Here is a 16,861-nt window from a genome sequence, read left to right on the forward strand (position 1 = left end):
CTATTGATTGATGCTGAACAGGCATTTGACAAAATACAGCATCTTTTCTTGATAAATGTCATAGGAATTGAAGGAAATTTTCTCAACATGATAAAGGCCCTGTGTGAGAATCCCACAGCTAACATTGTATTCAATAGTGAAAGACTCAAGGAATGTACACCATAGACCATAGTTAATGGGAATTATGATATTATCTCATAATCTGTAACAAACATTCCAAAACGGTGTGGTGTGTTAATGAAGGGTTGTTATATGGGAATTCTACACTTGTGCATGATTGTTTTGTAAGTTTACAACTTCTGTAATAAAAATATATTTCTATATAGTGTGTATCATAAATGAATACAGCAAATACTGGTTGAGTGATTTATGTATGCATGGTAATGTACAAGGTAAAAGGTATATAAAGCAGTATCCTCTGTGCTTAGAGAAAGTCTGTAGACAGGTGTGGGTGGAGTTTATTCGATTTGTTGCTTATTCATCCTGCAGTTATTTACAGAGGAGCTTTTTTGCAATACATAGTGAACAAATCAGACCAAAATCTCTGACCTTGCATTCTAGCAAGGAGTTTCCTGTAGATAAAATAAATAAGTAAATAAATGAGTATGCGGGAAGCGGACTTGGCCCAGTGGTTAGGGCATCCGTCTACCACATGGGAGGTCTGTGGTTCAAACCCCGGGCCTCCTTGACCCCTGTGGAGCTGGCCCACGTGCAGTGCTGATGCGCGCAAGGAGTGCCGCGCCACGCAGGGGTGTCCCCCGTGTAGGGAAGCCCCACGCGCAAGGAGTGTGCCCCCTAAGAAGAGCCTCCCAATGCGAAAGAAAGTGCAGCCTGCCCAGGAATGGCGCCACATACACGAAACACAGATTCCCGTGCCTCCCATGCCGCTGACAACAACAGAGGCAGATAAAGAATGAACACGCAGCAAATAGACACAGAGAACCTAGACAACTGGGTTGGGGGGGAGGGGAGAGAAATAAAATAAATAAATAAATCTTTAAAAAATAAATAAATGAATACGCTAAAAGGTGGTACATCCTATGGAAGAAAAATAATAGGGGGGTTAGATAGGCTTCGTTGAAAAGGTGACCTTTGAATAAATAGATATTCACATAATATCCCATAGTTATAGGGTTTCTTTTTGGGATGATGAAAATGGTCTGCCATTAGATAATTGTGATTAGGACCTTGTGAATATACTAAAAACCATTGAGTTGAAGACTTTTAAAAGGGTACATTTTTTGGTATATGAATTATTTCTCGATAAAAACAGTGCAAAAAGAATTTATTGCCAGGGTTTCCCAGGACTATGTTTTACTCCTGCATCACATTAATAAAGCTTTTGTCTGTGAAAATTCAGATTTCTAACTAGTTATATCTTAATCTTATAGTTATATCTTATTGTTGCTGGCAGTGTATTCATTAGAAGTAAAGTATATTAATCTATTCTAAATATCCTTGCCGAAATTATTGATTGTGAAATCAAAGTTTTTCAGACACTCCTTTTATATATTTTTGGATACTTGTGTTCACTGTTATTCAATAAGATATGATAATGAGATGTTTTTTACCTCTGGCTATCTAAACGAATCAACTTTTTAGACCTTATTTTGTTATGTTTTGCTAAAAATATATGACATTCTTTATCTATTTAGTGCTTTTTATAAGATAGAAAATCAGTATGATAATGCTCTTCTGAAGCATCCAAGTGAATAGAATGCCTTTGTTCATTCCATTGACCAAAAACCAAAATTGTTTCATCTCTTATTCCAGAAGAAGCAGTCATTTTTAGTAGAAATAGAGCAAGAAATGTATCTAACTAGGTTTTTTTTTTTCCCCTCAGTGTTTTAAATTTAACTGGCATTTCCTACACTTTCATTCTATGACAGCCTAATATAATTAATAGGAATATTATGTGACCTTATTTGTATTTGTTTCTGCATGTAATATAATTTGGGTTTTACAATTTGACTACTAAGTGGTTTTCATTAAGGAAGATAAAAGCATTGGCTATTACAAGCCATACTCTGACAAAAACATTTACTTTTCTATAGCAACTCAAAATCTAAGGGCACTTTACTAGTTTGTTTTGTTTTGTTTGGAGACGTTACAGATCATAGGGTTTGGTGAACTTATTTCTTTTTGAGAACTTAGAGTGATTATTCCTCTCTCAGAATACTCAATAAATAAAAATTATTTACACACATGCCCTCTATTTTTAGGCCTTTCAAAAGGTAACTTTTAGCATTTTCAGAAATCTTTAACTGTGTTTTCCTCTACTATAGCCTGACCTCTTGAAATAGGTTCTCTAACTTGTAAGAATTCATCTGTTGTTGCTGGGTGGGGTTTTTTTTTGTGGGAGGGAGGCGTCTAGAGACCATCTTCTGAAATTAGGTCAAATTAAAGAACTCTAATAAAAACTTGGGAGATAAGTCCTAGCATATCAATTATATTTTCAAGAATTTCAAGTATTTTAGAAATCTGTGGCAACTTAGAGTTCTTATTTACAAAAAGCCAGCACCCTAGGAAAGAATTAATCTGCTTTTCCTTCATTGTTCCAATCTGAATGAATGTACGTACTTCAAAGTTGATTAAATATTTTTACTTCTTCCATAGGAAAGTTTGTCCAAATCCTTAAGTAATTACATTCTTAATACAAACACTTCTCATTTTCTTAGTCTAGCTGGAAAGGAAAGATATCTTTCAAACCCCTGTATTTTTTCATTTGTGTGGTGGTGACTTTAAATTGAGCCTTTAGCACTGTGATTGCGTAACTCTCAACCAGCTAAGTTTAAAAAGCATAATATTTCAAAGTGGTTTATTTAATATAAGTCTGCATTCTTCAATGGCACTTCAATAAGCATGGACTTAGGAGAAAAATACTGTTTTAACCTAATATGGAAATTTGTTTTCAGATGATGAGCAGAGGTTAAAATGTATACATTTATGGTCTTTTGATGTGATAAGCTATATAAAGAGTTAAAAATAAAATCTCTTACTCGTTGTGGGCAATATTGTCTTAAAAAAAGAATTATGAAAATTTAGGGTCTTTGGACAGTCATATATGATCACACTTCAAGTACTCTTATGCATACTTCATCTCTTTATGGTGTGTTATTATTTCCAGTGATTGACAATGCATTTATTCATCTTTGTGATCCCAACTCCTAGTGCTATCATATAGTGAGGGTTCAATAAATTTTTATTGATTGAATACTTTTGATATTCAGTATCGTTGTTAAATCCAGGCTGGGTTTGTTTGGTTATTGATGAACCTGCAGATCTGCATGGAATATGTTAAGAAGGAAAACAATATCAGTTTTTACCTTAAGGAGTTAAAGTTGATGCCTAATTCCCACCCCCATCCCACCCCCAATTTTTCCCTTCCTGTGCATCTGTTTTAGTTTCCATAGCCTGCTTAAAGCAAATACCATGAAATGGTTCAGCTTGCACAATGGGAATTTATTAGCTTACAGTTTTGAGGCCAAGAAAATGTCAAATCAAGGCATCATCAGGGCAATGCTTTCTTCCTGAAGACCTGATACCAGTGATCCTTGGCTCCTTTGGCACATGGCAAAGTACATGGTGGCTTCTGGTAGTCTCTCCCTGCTCTTCTGGTTTTTTTTAAATTTCAGCCTCTTGCTTCCATCGCTCTGTCTTTCTGTGTCTGTCTCTGTATTCATTCCGTTTATAAAGGATTCCAGTAATAGAATTAAGACTCATCCTGAATGAGGTGAGTCATACCTTAAATGAAGTAGCCTCATCAAAAGGTCCTACTTACAATGGATTTATACCCACAGGGGTGGATTAGAGCTAAGACATGTTTTTGGGGGGCGCATACAGCTTCAAATTACCACGGCATCTCAGCCGGTCAGCAGTCACTTCATCTTATATTAAAAAACAGTATCATTCATGTATATTTTGTAGTTTATTTCATTTGTCTTTTTAACTTAAGGTAAAACCTACATTCTTTTTTACTGGACATTCTTAGGATTCTCTCCTTTTTGGTTTTGCCAACACGATAGATAAGATATGCCATTCCGCTTTTATTACTGTTTATTCATTTTGCTAATATTTTTGTAATAAATATAGAATTCTAAAATAATTAAGAGGAGCCAGAAAGTTCTGCAAATGAAGAATAGTAAGGAGAGAGTATTAGATCTACTAAATATTAAAATATAATATAAATTGTTAAAACAGTGTGGTACTAGCTCATGAATAGCAGGTAAGTATAACAGAATAGAAAGTCCAGAAAGAGATCCAAATGATATTGAGACCCTAGTAAACATCTGAAGGAAATTAGGTTGGATCCTTTTCTTATTCTTTACATCAAAATAAATTCCAGATGGAGCAAAAATTTAAGTGTAAAATTTGAAACCATAAAAGTACCAGAAGAAAACATGAAACTGTGTGGCATTTTAAGATATGGTGCAAAACACAGAAACCGTTTTTAAAAATAAATTTTACCACATACGGAATTTACAGATGACAAAAAAAGCGTGACATGCAGAGTCAAAGATGAATAAATTGAGGGGGGAAATCTTCCACATTTTATGAACTCAGGATTAATTTACTAGTAAAGCGTTCTTTGAATTAATAAGAAAATACTAGCAACTCAACAACAAAGTTGGTCAGATTTATGAAAAAGGAAATACAAATGTCATTTAAACATTCGAAAAGATATAGGAAATTTACATCATGCATAATAAAACCATAATGAAGTGCTATTTTTAAGTTCTCAGATTGGCAAAGATTGAACATTTTGATAGTGTACTGTTTGGTAAGAATGTGGAGGAAATTAGCACCTGCATACATGTAACATAACCAGTGGGAGTGTAAAATGTCACAACTGTGGAAAATTGTCACTATAAAACTAAAACCCTTTAATCCAACATTTCCAATTCAATGAATTTGTCCTAGACACATTCCAAATGATTTATATACGAGATTATTTTATTCCTTTCTGATTATAAGTCAATATTAAAAGGCATAAGAAAGAGAACATTCTTCCTTTTATTGATTTATAACATAGTGGGACTATGTCAGAGAATATGGTCTGTGTGATACCGATTTTTGGAAATTTGTTGAATTAGTTTTGCTTCATGGCCTGAGAGTAGTAAATTTGTGTAAGGGTTCCACGTATGCTATGGTGTAAGATTTATTTTGTCTGTTACTAGTATAACTACCCCAGATACTTTTGATAGGTTTTGTTTGATCTGTATTTATCTCTTCATTCTTTTAATGGCATTATATTTTAGTGTATCTTTGTAAACAGCATGCTAGGTGGGTTTTTAAAAAAAATTTTATGATTTTTGTCATTATGAAAACTACTTTAGTCCATTTACCTCTGTTATTGCTGTTATGTTTACACTTATTTACAGAAGCTTACATTGTGCTCCCTCTTTTCTTACCATTTCTGTGCTTCTTTCTTTCTCCTTTCTTGCCTGTCAAAACTTTAAGCTTTTCCAGAATCATCTTTATTGGGCTGTGATTCTCATGCAATGAAATGCAATGATTTAAGCTTACAGTTCCATGAGTTTTGACGAATGTGGGCACCTTTGTATTCACCACCCCATTCAAGGTATATACAGAACATCTCCATCACCCCAGAAAGTTCTCTTGTGCTCCTTTATAGTCAGGACCCTTCTTCCTGCACCTTCACACCCAAGAAATATCTGGTTTCTTTTAATAAAGATCGGTCATGCCTGTTCTAGAGCTTCATTTAATTGGAATCATACTGTAAATATATTTTTGACTGTCTTATTTCAGTCAACATGTTTTTAAGATTCATCCAGGTTATTGCATGAATCAGTAGTTGATTCTCTTAGTCAAGTATGAGTAATTTAGTTGCCAGCTGATAAAAATTAGGATTGTTTCTACTTTTGGGCTACTAAGAAAAAGTTGCTATGAACATTTCTGTACAAGTCTTTTTATAGATATATTTTTTCATTTCTCCTGGTTAAATACCTAGTAAAGAATTGCTGAGTCAAATGGCAAATGAATGTTTAACTTTCTAAGACATTGCTAAACTCTTTCCCAAGTGGTATAACCAGTAATGTTTAAGTTCTAAATAATTATCATCCTTGCCAACACCTGTCATTTTTCAGGCTTTTTAATTTTAACCATTCTAGTGGATATACGGTAGTGTATCATTATGATTTTAATTTTCATTTCCCTGGTAACTGATGATGTTGAACATCTTTTCATGTGTTTATTAGCTATTCCTGTATCTTTGGACAAGTGTCTAAGTCATTTTTTAATAAAAATTGAATTGCTTATGTTATTGAATTGTTAAAATTCTTTATATATTCTGTTGTTTTTTGTTTGTTTTATATGTGTTTTGTGAATATTCTCTCTCAATCTGTGGCTTGCCTTAATGTATTTTTTAAATGATTTTTTTAAAGAAAGGCTTATTATTTTGATTAAGTCAAATTCCTCAATATTTTTCTTTCGATAATGCCTTTCGTGTACTAAGAAATCTTTGTATACTCCAAGTCAAGAAGACTTAACTCTTATTTTTTTTAAAGAAGTTTTACCTCTGGCTTTTACATTTAACATTTTCTGGATTTCAGCATAGAGGACTTGTAGAGCTTTTGTTAAATCTATTTCCATGTGTTTTATGTTTCTATGCTATTCTAAATGAAAATGATTGTTTAATTTTATTTTTCTAGTTTATTGCAGAAACATAGAAGTACAATTGATTTTTGTGTATTGACCTTGTATACTGCAACCTTGTTAGCTCACTTAATAATTCTAATAGGTGTTTTCCATGAATCCTTTAGGATTGTCTATGTAGAGAATCAAAAGTAATTCGTGAGTAAAAATTGGTTTTACTTTTTCCGTTCCAATTTGTATAATTTACTTATTTTTCTTTCCTTGTTGCACAGAAGTAGTGAGAGTAGATATGCTTCCCTTATTTAGTTGAAGTTTACTTCTATTTCAACTTCATGATTTTTTTAAAGTCTTTATTATATGATTGGCTGCTCCATTTTTTCTATATCTACTTAGATGAGTGTATGATTTTTCTAATTCCGTTAATGTGAAGACTTGCATGCATTTGCAAATGATGAACCAGCCTTGCATTATTGGAATAAATTCCATTGTCCAGGATAAATTACCTGTTTAATATATTTTGGATTCAGTTAGCTGATATTTTGTTGAGAATTTTGCATCTATGTTAATGAACTATATTGCTCTATAATTTTATTTCCTCGTAATGGTTTAACCAGGTTTTGGCATCAAGATTATGCAGTCTTTCATGTGTAGATTCCAAGTCTGCCTAGAATTTATTTAAATATATATTATGTGCAGGTGTCCATTTTCATGTTTTGCTTTCCACTTCCCATAAGTATAGAAGATTCTCCCAGCACTTTTTATTAAGTGTTCATTTTTATTCTCACTAATGTGCAGTACCACCTCATTCAGTGTGCTTGGATCTGTTTTGGTATTCTTTGTTCTGTTCTTTTAGTCTCTTTGTTCTGTATCAATAGCACATTGTTTTAATTGCTATGATGTATAGTAAGTCTTGTGATCTGGTAAATGAGTCCTTATCTGTTTCTTATTCTGTAAGAATAGCTTGGCTGTTTTTGGATTTTTTCTTTTTCACATAAATTTTGAAGTTAACTTGTCAAGTTCTACAAACATTTCCTGTTTTGATTTTGATTGGAATTGAATTGAATCTGTACTTCACTTAAGAAAAGAAAATGATATCTTTACAATATAATGTCTTCCATTTCATTTAGGTCCTAAATGAATTGTTCTGTTCTGTTTTGTTTTTTTAGTATATGAATCTTTTTTTTTTTTAAGATTTATTTTATTTCTCTCCCCTTCCCCTGCCCCCCCCCCCACCCAGTTGTCTCTTCTCTGTGTCTATTTGCTGTGTGTTCTTCTTTGTCTGCTTCTGTTGTTGTCAGTGGCACGGGAATCTGTGTTTCTTTTTGTTGCATCATCTTGTTGTGTCAGTTCTCTGTGTGTGCGGTACCATTCCTGGGCAGGCTGCACTTTCTTTCGTGCTGGGCGGCTCTCCTTATGGGGTGCACTCCTTGCGTGCATCAGCACTGGTTGTGGGCCAGCTCCACACGGGTCAAGGAGGCCCGGGGTTTGAACCGCGGACCTCCCATGTGGTAGACGGATGCCCAAACCACTGGGCCAAGTCCGTTTTCCCTAAATGAATTGTTTTTCCATTTATTTAGGTCTTCTTTAAACTCATTCCTTAATATATTTTCCATAAAGGTTTATCTTTTCTCTTGATAGGTTTATTCCTAAGTACTTTATATTTTCATATTCTTGTAAGTGAACCATTTTTTAAAGTTAATTTTTGTTCCTGGGGCAAAGAAATATAGTTGGTTTTTATGTCAATTTATTCAGTATCTTGCCAAGTGCTCCAGTTTTTATAATTTATCTGCAGATTGCTTAACTTCTCTGTATAAATAATCATAATCTAATAATGATAGTTTTGTTGTTTTCTTTCACATTCTTATGCTTTTTATTTCTTTTCCTTATCTTACTCTGTTGGCTAGTATTCCCTGTACAACATTAAATGGAAGTGGAGAAAGCCAATACCCTTGTCTACTTGCAGGAATCATTTTTACTCTAAGTTTATTTGTGTCATAGGTTTTTTCTTAGATACCCTTTGCCAGATTACAAAATTTGACTTCTATTCATAGTGTGTTAAAGAATTTTGATCATGAATGTTTTTTTTTAGATTTATTTATTTTTTATTTCTCTCCCCTTCCCAACCTGCCCTCCCCAGTTGTCTGCTCCCTGTGACCATTTGCTGTGTGTTCTTCTGTGCCTGCTTGTATTCTTGTCAGCAGCAAGAATTTTCAAATTTATTATCAGTTATTATCTGCTCTTATTATCTATTTGAAGGCTCTCTAATGATGTGTCCCTTTTCTTTCCTAATACTATTTGTTTTTACTTTTTAATCTACTTTAGTTAAGATTTGTCAATTTTATTAGTTTTTTCAAAGCACTGATTTTAGAATTTTTACTCCTTTGCTTTTAATGTTTGTTTTCTGTATTGTAATATCTGCAATTTTTATTTCCTTGTATTTTATGGATTTTTTTTCATTTTTTAACCTTCTAGAGATGAATGCCTAACTTACTCATTTTCATTATATTTTTCTTTCCTAACATGCACATTTAAAGCTTTTTCTCATGAACTACTTCACCTGCATACCACAATATTTTCATTACTGTTCAATTATAAATATTTTCTAATTTCTATTATGTTTTCTTCTTTTACCCTTAGGTTATTTAGGGCTGTATGTTTTTTTAAATATTCAAACAAATAATGTATTTTACTTGCCTTTTTGTTGTTGACGTTATCTTGATTTTATTATATTCAGAGTCTTGATCTATGTGATGTCAGTCCTTTGAAATTCTCTCAGAATTCCTTTATGACCCAATACATGATCATTTGGGGGTATCAAAATATTTAGAGAGAGATAGATACACACACACATATTAAAACTGAGTTATTCCTCCAAATAATTTGCCCTTTGTGGAATCTTATCAAGACTAAGAATTTCTCCAGTGGCTATTGATGGGTTAAACCTAGAATCTTCTATAGCCCATTTTGATGGGCTTAATCTGGGTGCTCCTATGGCCCTTTGATGAGTTTTTAGGGATACCCCCTCTGAAATATTATATAAAATTCTGTGTATATGCACTGGCATGATGAGTGGTTCCATTTGTTTGTTTTTCATTAGCTTTCCAAAATAGTCCATTACCGAAAGGGAGAAACCTGAAACAATTTAAAACCAGTGCTTTTGATTGCTGACTAGCTTTTCATATTTATTAATAATATGGAAAGAATCACATTATTGTTCACATTATGTACATTATTGTTCCTTACCTCCAGTAAAACAGTTTCTAAATTAATGGGGAGAGTAACATTATTTTTGGTCAGGTAGTTATGTATTGAATATATGGCTTTATTTTACTTCCTAATGAAATTAACTCATTTCGAAATAATCTTGTTATGAATTTTAATATTAGACAAGCGTGTGGACCACCAGGAGCTGTCCCTTACAGATGAGATGACCTTTTACTTTTCTAGACCCTTAGGGCATCATAGTGCAGTGAAAACTCTAGGAAATAAGAGGTCAGAGGCCTGAGTCCTGCTCTTCATTCTGACATCTGTTCTAGTTGAAATATAGGACAGAACTCTTCCTTTGAGGCTAGGAAGCTTTCCCAGTTCAGCTAGAATAAAGCCCAAAGATTGTATTTGAGGCCTCTCAGAATCTGGTCCTAGCCTGCCTCTCACTTTCTCCCGTACCCTGCCATTTCCTATTCCTCAAAGTTGGCTTGTACTTGGCCCAGCTCCGTGGCTTTGTGTTTGCTGTTCCATGTCACCCAGATAGCGCTCAGCCCTTTTCATCCTGCCCTAAGTTTAATCCAGTCAGTCTTTAAAGACCCTGTTAAAACTGCGTATCCTCCTTGAACTCTCTCCTAGCCCCTCAAGGAGGAGGTGATTTATTTCCTTACATTTTGTTTCTGTGCACTCTCTCCCATTAGCTTTCAGGCCTTCTGAATGCTTTGCATGCCGGGCGAGTGTGGGGCTCCTTTTTATGTCTCTGTGATGCTTCCTGTTGTGACTGGCATGCAACAGACCTGTCAGAGAGCACCTTTCTGATGTGAAGTGATGGTAATAGTGCTGAACTGGTCAGCAGCATTCTAGATCAGTATATTTCAACCTGGGATTGTGACCCATTTGCTGTTCAGAAAGCAATTTCTGCTATTAAAGAGCGCCATTTTAAAAAATGAGTAGAGAAGAAGGGATTATTAACATGAATAAACTTTTCTATAAGAAAAGGCTTATTTCCAATTTTATATCTGTATATGTGTTTACTAAGTTGTAATGTAAAATGTATTTCTTACTATAGGTTGTGGTTAAAAAGAAGAGTTTGAAAAACCCTGCACTAGATTATAACCTCAATATATATAATGAGTTTTGAATTTTAAAAGACATGATGGAAACATAAATGCATATTGCTAAGTGAAAGAACCTTGTGTGAAAAAGGCTGTGTACTATATGATTCCAAATATGTGGCATTTTGGAAAGGGCAAAGTTGTAGAGGCAGTAAAAGGATAAGGGGCTGACAGGGGATCAGGGAGAGAGGGGAAGGGATGAATAGGTGGAGCGCAAGGCAGGCTCAGGACTGTGAAACTGTTCTGAGTGATTCTGTCATGACATTATACATTTGTCAAAACCCATAGAGCAGTACAATATGAAGAGTGAACCTAATGAAAACTATGGACTTTAGTTAATAATATGTCAATATTGTTTCATCATTTGTAACAAATGTACCACATTAATGCAAGATGTTAATAATAACGGAATCTTGTGGGGGTAGCGTGGAGAAGAGGTATGTGGAAACTTTGTATGGTCTCTGCAGTCTTTCTGTAAAATATAAGACTGCTATTAAAAAAATCTATTAAAACAAACTTAGAGGGAAGCAGATTGGCTCATGCTATTGGGCTCCCGTCTACCATATAAGAAGTCCAGGGTTCGATCCCCAGGGCCTCCTGGTAAAGGCAAGCTGACCTGCATGGTAAGCTGGCCCAAGCAGAGAGCTGGCTCACACAGAGTGCTGGCCTATTGGGAGAACTGGCCCACATGGAGAGCTGGCATAGCAAGATGATGCAACAAAAAGAGACACAAAGGAGAGACGACAATAAGAGACGTGGCAGACCAGGGTACTGAGGTGGCGCGAGAAATTGAGTGCCTCTACCCCACTCCAGAAGGTCCCAGGATTGGTTCCCAGTGTCGCCTAAAGAGAAGACAAGCAGACACAGAGGAACATTCATCTGATGGGCACAGAAAGCAGACAGTGAAGGGGGTGGAGGAAGAAATAAATTAATTAATTAAAAAAAAATACTTATAGAGGAAGCATTTGGAATTTTAAGTTCAAAGAGCATAAAGCCTCAATTTTTCAGAAAATTCTTACTAAATTCTTTCACATTATTTGTACCATTACATGTTAACTCTCTACTGCATGATCCTTAACTGAGTGTTTTTCTTCAGCATCTATTGTGTAGTATTTGTTTTAAATTTGGAGTATATAGTTGGGTTATAAATATACAGATCATTTTTCTGGAGATAGTTTTTGAATATGCTTTAGGGAATTACCACAAATGTTTCACTAGTGTTTTGTTTCTAAATTTTCTCTTTTTTTTACAGTTTAGATTAACTTATGGAAATATCAACTGATATCTATAATTTTAAGTTTTGTGATAAAGGATGGTAAAATTCCATTCTAAAAAATACATTCACTTTATATAATGCTCTCAAATATGAGAAGAAATTGCATTTTGTTATTAAGTACCATTTAAACAGCTTGTTGAAACTCTGTTGTTAGCAGTCAGCTCAGCAAGTATCATATGTTAAGTATTTACTTGAAAAGAAAATAAAAACTTGAATCTTCCAAATTGACACAAGTATCCTAAATAGCATTGTGTTACTTTTGGAGAGCGTTTTAATAAATCAAGTATGCATTCTTGAGATGGGAAAGTAATCACTAACAGGGTCACTTAGTATTTACAGTAAAGCTATTTCTGTTTGACTTTGTTTAAACTTGGGATTAAAACCTTCCCTTCCAGCTACCCTGTCTGGAGCCTTGTAACTAGGAGGCGATTGTGTTAGTTAATGCCTGTCCCTCTTCTTCACTTTTGATTCAGGGTCAGTACAGACCTTCTGATTTGTTGTGTCCTGAGACGTATGTTTGGGTACCCATCGAGCAGTGCCTGCCTTCCCTTGAAAACTCCAAGTACTGCCGTTTCAACCAGGACCCAGAAGCAGGTATGTTTGTAGCAGAACCCAGCAGAAAGTTGTTGGTTTTGTTTTTAGAATCGGCATGTGACTGTGACTCTTAATAGGGTCCAAGTAGCTTTTTACATATTGTAAGTATGTATGAGTACATTTATGTGTGTAAGATAGAGGGAGACCCCGACCCCACCCCCCACATAAATACTTCTTCATGTTCATCAGATAAACAACGACACCTCATGTGTTTGTGTTACTCACTGACCTAGCTTTTCCCATTGGATATTAATTTTTACATGCTTCGAGGGCTGACACCATTTTCCATTTCTTTGAAAACTGCATACAAATCGTTTGCTAGATTGATTATGTAGTCAGTGTAGAGAAGGCAGGAATATTGACCAATGGGCTGAAGAAAGTGGTGGAAGGGTTTCATGGAGGCCCAGCAGGCTCTGGTGGTTTGTGACAGCACTTTCTGACTTTCTTCTCACATCTCTGGCACTTCTCTTTTTTCTGTCCCTCTTCTACCTCCTACCCAGTATAGTCCCAGCCACATTTTTTCAGCTTCGTTTCCCACTATTCCTCTTTGAAAGGTTTGGGCACTGAGAAGTGCGTCCAGTCCCTCAGAGTACTGGAGACTTCTTGGATTCAGATCCTGGCTCCATTATTAGCTGGTAAACTGTGCCCTCGTAGGCAATTGAATTATCTCCTTGGCCTCGTGTTACATGCCTTTAAAATTAAGGTGATAATGAGACCTACCTCACTGAGCTGTTATGAGCTCCTGAGTCCTTATTGCTGTTGTTCTGGCAATTTCTAGCTAAATTGTAAGCAAGCTGCATCCTGGGTACATGCCACAGGCTTTCCTCCGCCTTTGCTTTTATTTGTTCTGGTCCCTCTCTCTGAAGAACAATTCAGTTCTCTTCACTTCTCTGTGGTTGAAGTACCACACACAATTAAAAAAAGTCCTCCTCCACATAGTCCTCTTCCTTACTGGATGCAGCAGTGGCTTTGTCAAAGGGTTTTGAGGCCTTCATGAGGAGGGTGGTTATGTTGTATTGTCCTGCATGTCTTCCCTTAGTCTAAAGTTACTTGATCTGTGCTCCATTAAGCTTTTTTTTTTAGATTTATTTTTTTATTTCTCTTCCCTCCCCCCCTCCCCCAGTTGTCTGCTTTCTGTGTGTATTCACTGTGTGATCTTCTGTGTCCACTTGTATTCTTGTCAGCAGCACCTGGAATCTGTGTCTCATTTTGTTGTGTCATCTTGCTGCGTCAGCTCTCCGTGTGTGCGGTGCCACTCCTGGGCAGACCGCACTTTCTTTTGCACTGGGCAGCTCTCCTTACAGGGTGCACTCCTTGCGCGTGGGGCTCCCCTATGTGGGGGACACCCCTGCGTGGCTTCGCACTCCTTGCGTACATCAGCACTGCGCGTGGGCCAGCTCATCACATGGGTCAGGAGGCCCTGGGTTTGAACCTTGGACCTCCCATGTGGTAGGCTCTACCCGTTGGGCCAAATCCACTTCCCTGTATTAAGCTTTGCTTCCTCACAAAGGCTACCACAGAGAGAAGCTGATTAATTCTTCTTGATGCATGAATGTGTAAGAGAGAACTTTTCTACTGGCCACCTATGGTTTGAGTTTGGGGGAAAAAGAAGGAAAGGAAATGGAGAAGAAGGGGAAATGGGGTAAACAGAAAATATCAAGAGGAGGGAGTAGAAGAGAATAAATGGAAAAACCAAATGGGAAGACAAGGGTCTAAGGAAAGAAATGTCATTTCTTCAGGTCTAAGATGTGTGGGATTTTTTCCCCATAAATTAGGAGTTTTTCTTATGAAAAAATTGTCTCGTATAATATTGTTTCATTATCTCCTTGAAAGCTGTTATGGACTTAAGAGTAGGTGCTTCTTATACATGAGCGCACCTTAGAATCTTATGAACACTTGCCATAGGGACCCCAATGACCTTGTGGCAGGCACCCTGAAATAGCTCCAGGGTTCCTAGGTATTTGGATTTAATGGAATAAGTAGGGCTTTACATTTCCTCTACCTTAAATCATTAATCTGAATCTGATCATTTCATTCTAAGCCAAGTTACACCTCATCAGTGAAACAGGTATGTTGCTTAAAAACAAATATTAAATTTGTCCATCAGTTTTGGAGTCAGGCTTAAAGCCAAAGACAGTTTTATAATTGAGGAAAGTATAACTTATCCACTCCTCTTCTCCCCACCCCAAAAAAAATATTCTTTTAGTTTTTTTCAAGGTCAGAACAGAGCAGAGCCGATCTCTTATGATGACAATTGGTAAACATCTTACTGAATTATTTCATGTTCACATATTAAAGTTTGTCTAAAAGTTCCTTCCATCTGAATAATAATATCATCTTAAATTTCTTTCTGACTCCCAAACTCAGAACAATTTCACCTTCCCTTTTCCTTCTTCATCTATTTTAAAGGTTGTTTCTCTTATTGTGCTTGGAGATTAACGAGACTACAAACTCTTGTTTAACAAATTTGAGAAGGGGACTGAATGATCAATTCCATGCATTTAATGGGACATTCAAGTAGAAATTCATTCATGTTAATAGATTTTTAAATTATTCTCCAGACTAAGCACTGATGTTCATTTCAGAGTAAAGGAATATATTGAGACTAAAACTTTAAGTCTAGTATTGACCATATTTGTGAAGTAGGTAATATGTCCTGGTGAATGAAAAATATGTAACACATACTTATCCTGTAAACCAGTGACGTTTCTTGTCGCAATAGCTTTAGCTCTAAATATTCATCATTTATAATTCATTTACAAAAGCCACATGAGCTCTAAATATTCATCATTTATAATTCATTTACAAAAGCCACATGAGTAAATTTCTTTGAGGATAGGGCTTTGAAGAAAATGAAGATCCCTTTCCATATGCTGAATTTTTGGAATTTTCAAGAGAATACCATACAGTTTTATCAGTATTGAATATCACAGTCCAGACACTATTTGAAATCAGACTTGTGTCCTGTGGTTTTAGGAAATTAAAATGCAGTTACATGCTGGAATGTACTGATCATGCTGTGAAACATGGTCATTTGAAGTTTAAATGGCACTCCGTGAGAAACTGTTCTCTTCTCTGGGGCCAGTTTTACTTTTACATGACCCAAATATGGACTCAGAGAAAATACAGAACTTAATATGGGCAATATTGTTAGTCGGCATGGTGCTTTTTCCATTAAATCTTTTCTCCCTCCTCCCAGCTGTTCAGTAGTTAAATTACTCTGCAAAAGGCACAGCTGACCACCACAGGTTTTTGTAAAACAAAGTATGGCTTCAATGTGCATCAATGGCCAGTTGTAAGAAAAATAGCATTTTCCCTTACCCTGAATGCTGTAAGCCTCTGGAAATCCTACCACCACTCCACCCCCTGTTGGAGATTAGGATCCTGTGGTTATTTGCTCAACTAGAAAGTCTGTAACAATAAAAAAGCTATTGTATTTACTGCTTTAAGGTTCTGTGGAAGAGAGGCTGACAAAATGAAGTAACCGGGAAAGTTCTAAAGAGGGGATGAAATCCTTTTGTTACATAAATGGGTCTTTTGTTTTTCAATTCAGGACCTCTGCCTACTCCAAAGAAAGGAGTTTAAATGCTTCTCAAATGATTTTTAAATAAAGATCTTTTAGATTGTTCTTAAATTAATGGTTGGGTAGGTATAGATTTCAAAAATTCTGCACCACTGTTGCATTTTACCTTATTTTGTTTATATATTTTTGAATATTTATTGAGAACCCAAGTAGAAAATTTGCCAAATGCATAAAACCCTTACTTAGAAGAAAATTAAAATGGTCTATAACCTCCTCATGTAGTTATAGTCATTGTTACTATTTTGTTACTCTCCTTCCAGCCTTTTTTCCCCCTGTGTATACATCAGCATGTACTTTTTAAAGAACAAAACAGAACCATGTTGTACACTATTTTTTTTCTTTTGCTTGATACCTTGTCTTATAGCCAGATTTTGGCTAGGTCCTTGGCTAAACTGTAGGAAATGAATTTCAGGAGCACGCCACATTGATTAGGCCAGTAATTTATTAAGGAATGCTAGGAAGAGAAATGGGAGA

The 16,861-nt window shown here is 35.6% G+C and overlaps 1 protein-coding gene across 9 annotated transcripts in view; it reads left to right on the forward strand.

Moving 5' to 3' along the window:
• The window catches only part of ATE1 (arginyltransferase 1), a 232,303-nt gene that overhangs the window by 167,972 nt on the left and 47,470 nt on the right, over positions 1–16,861 (forward strand). For all 9 annotated transcript variants that reach the window (XM_058298251.1, XM_058298250.1, XM_058298255.2 and 6 more), the window contains one exon: positions 12,684–12,804. In XM_058298251.1, the coding sequence (XP_058154234.1) occupies positions 12,684–12,804 (121 nt within the window). The remainder of the gene's footprint in view (positions 1–12,683; positions 12,805–16,861) is intronic.

Source organism: Dasypus novemcinctus, chromosome 6 (genome assembly GCF_030445035.2).
Source record: "Dasypus novemcinctus isolate mDasNov1 chromosome 6, mDasNov1.1.hap2, whole genome shotgun sequence".
NCBI lineage: Eukaryota > Metazoa > Chordata > Mammalia > Cingulata > Dasypodidae > Dasypus > Dasypus novemcinctus.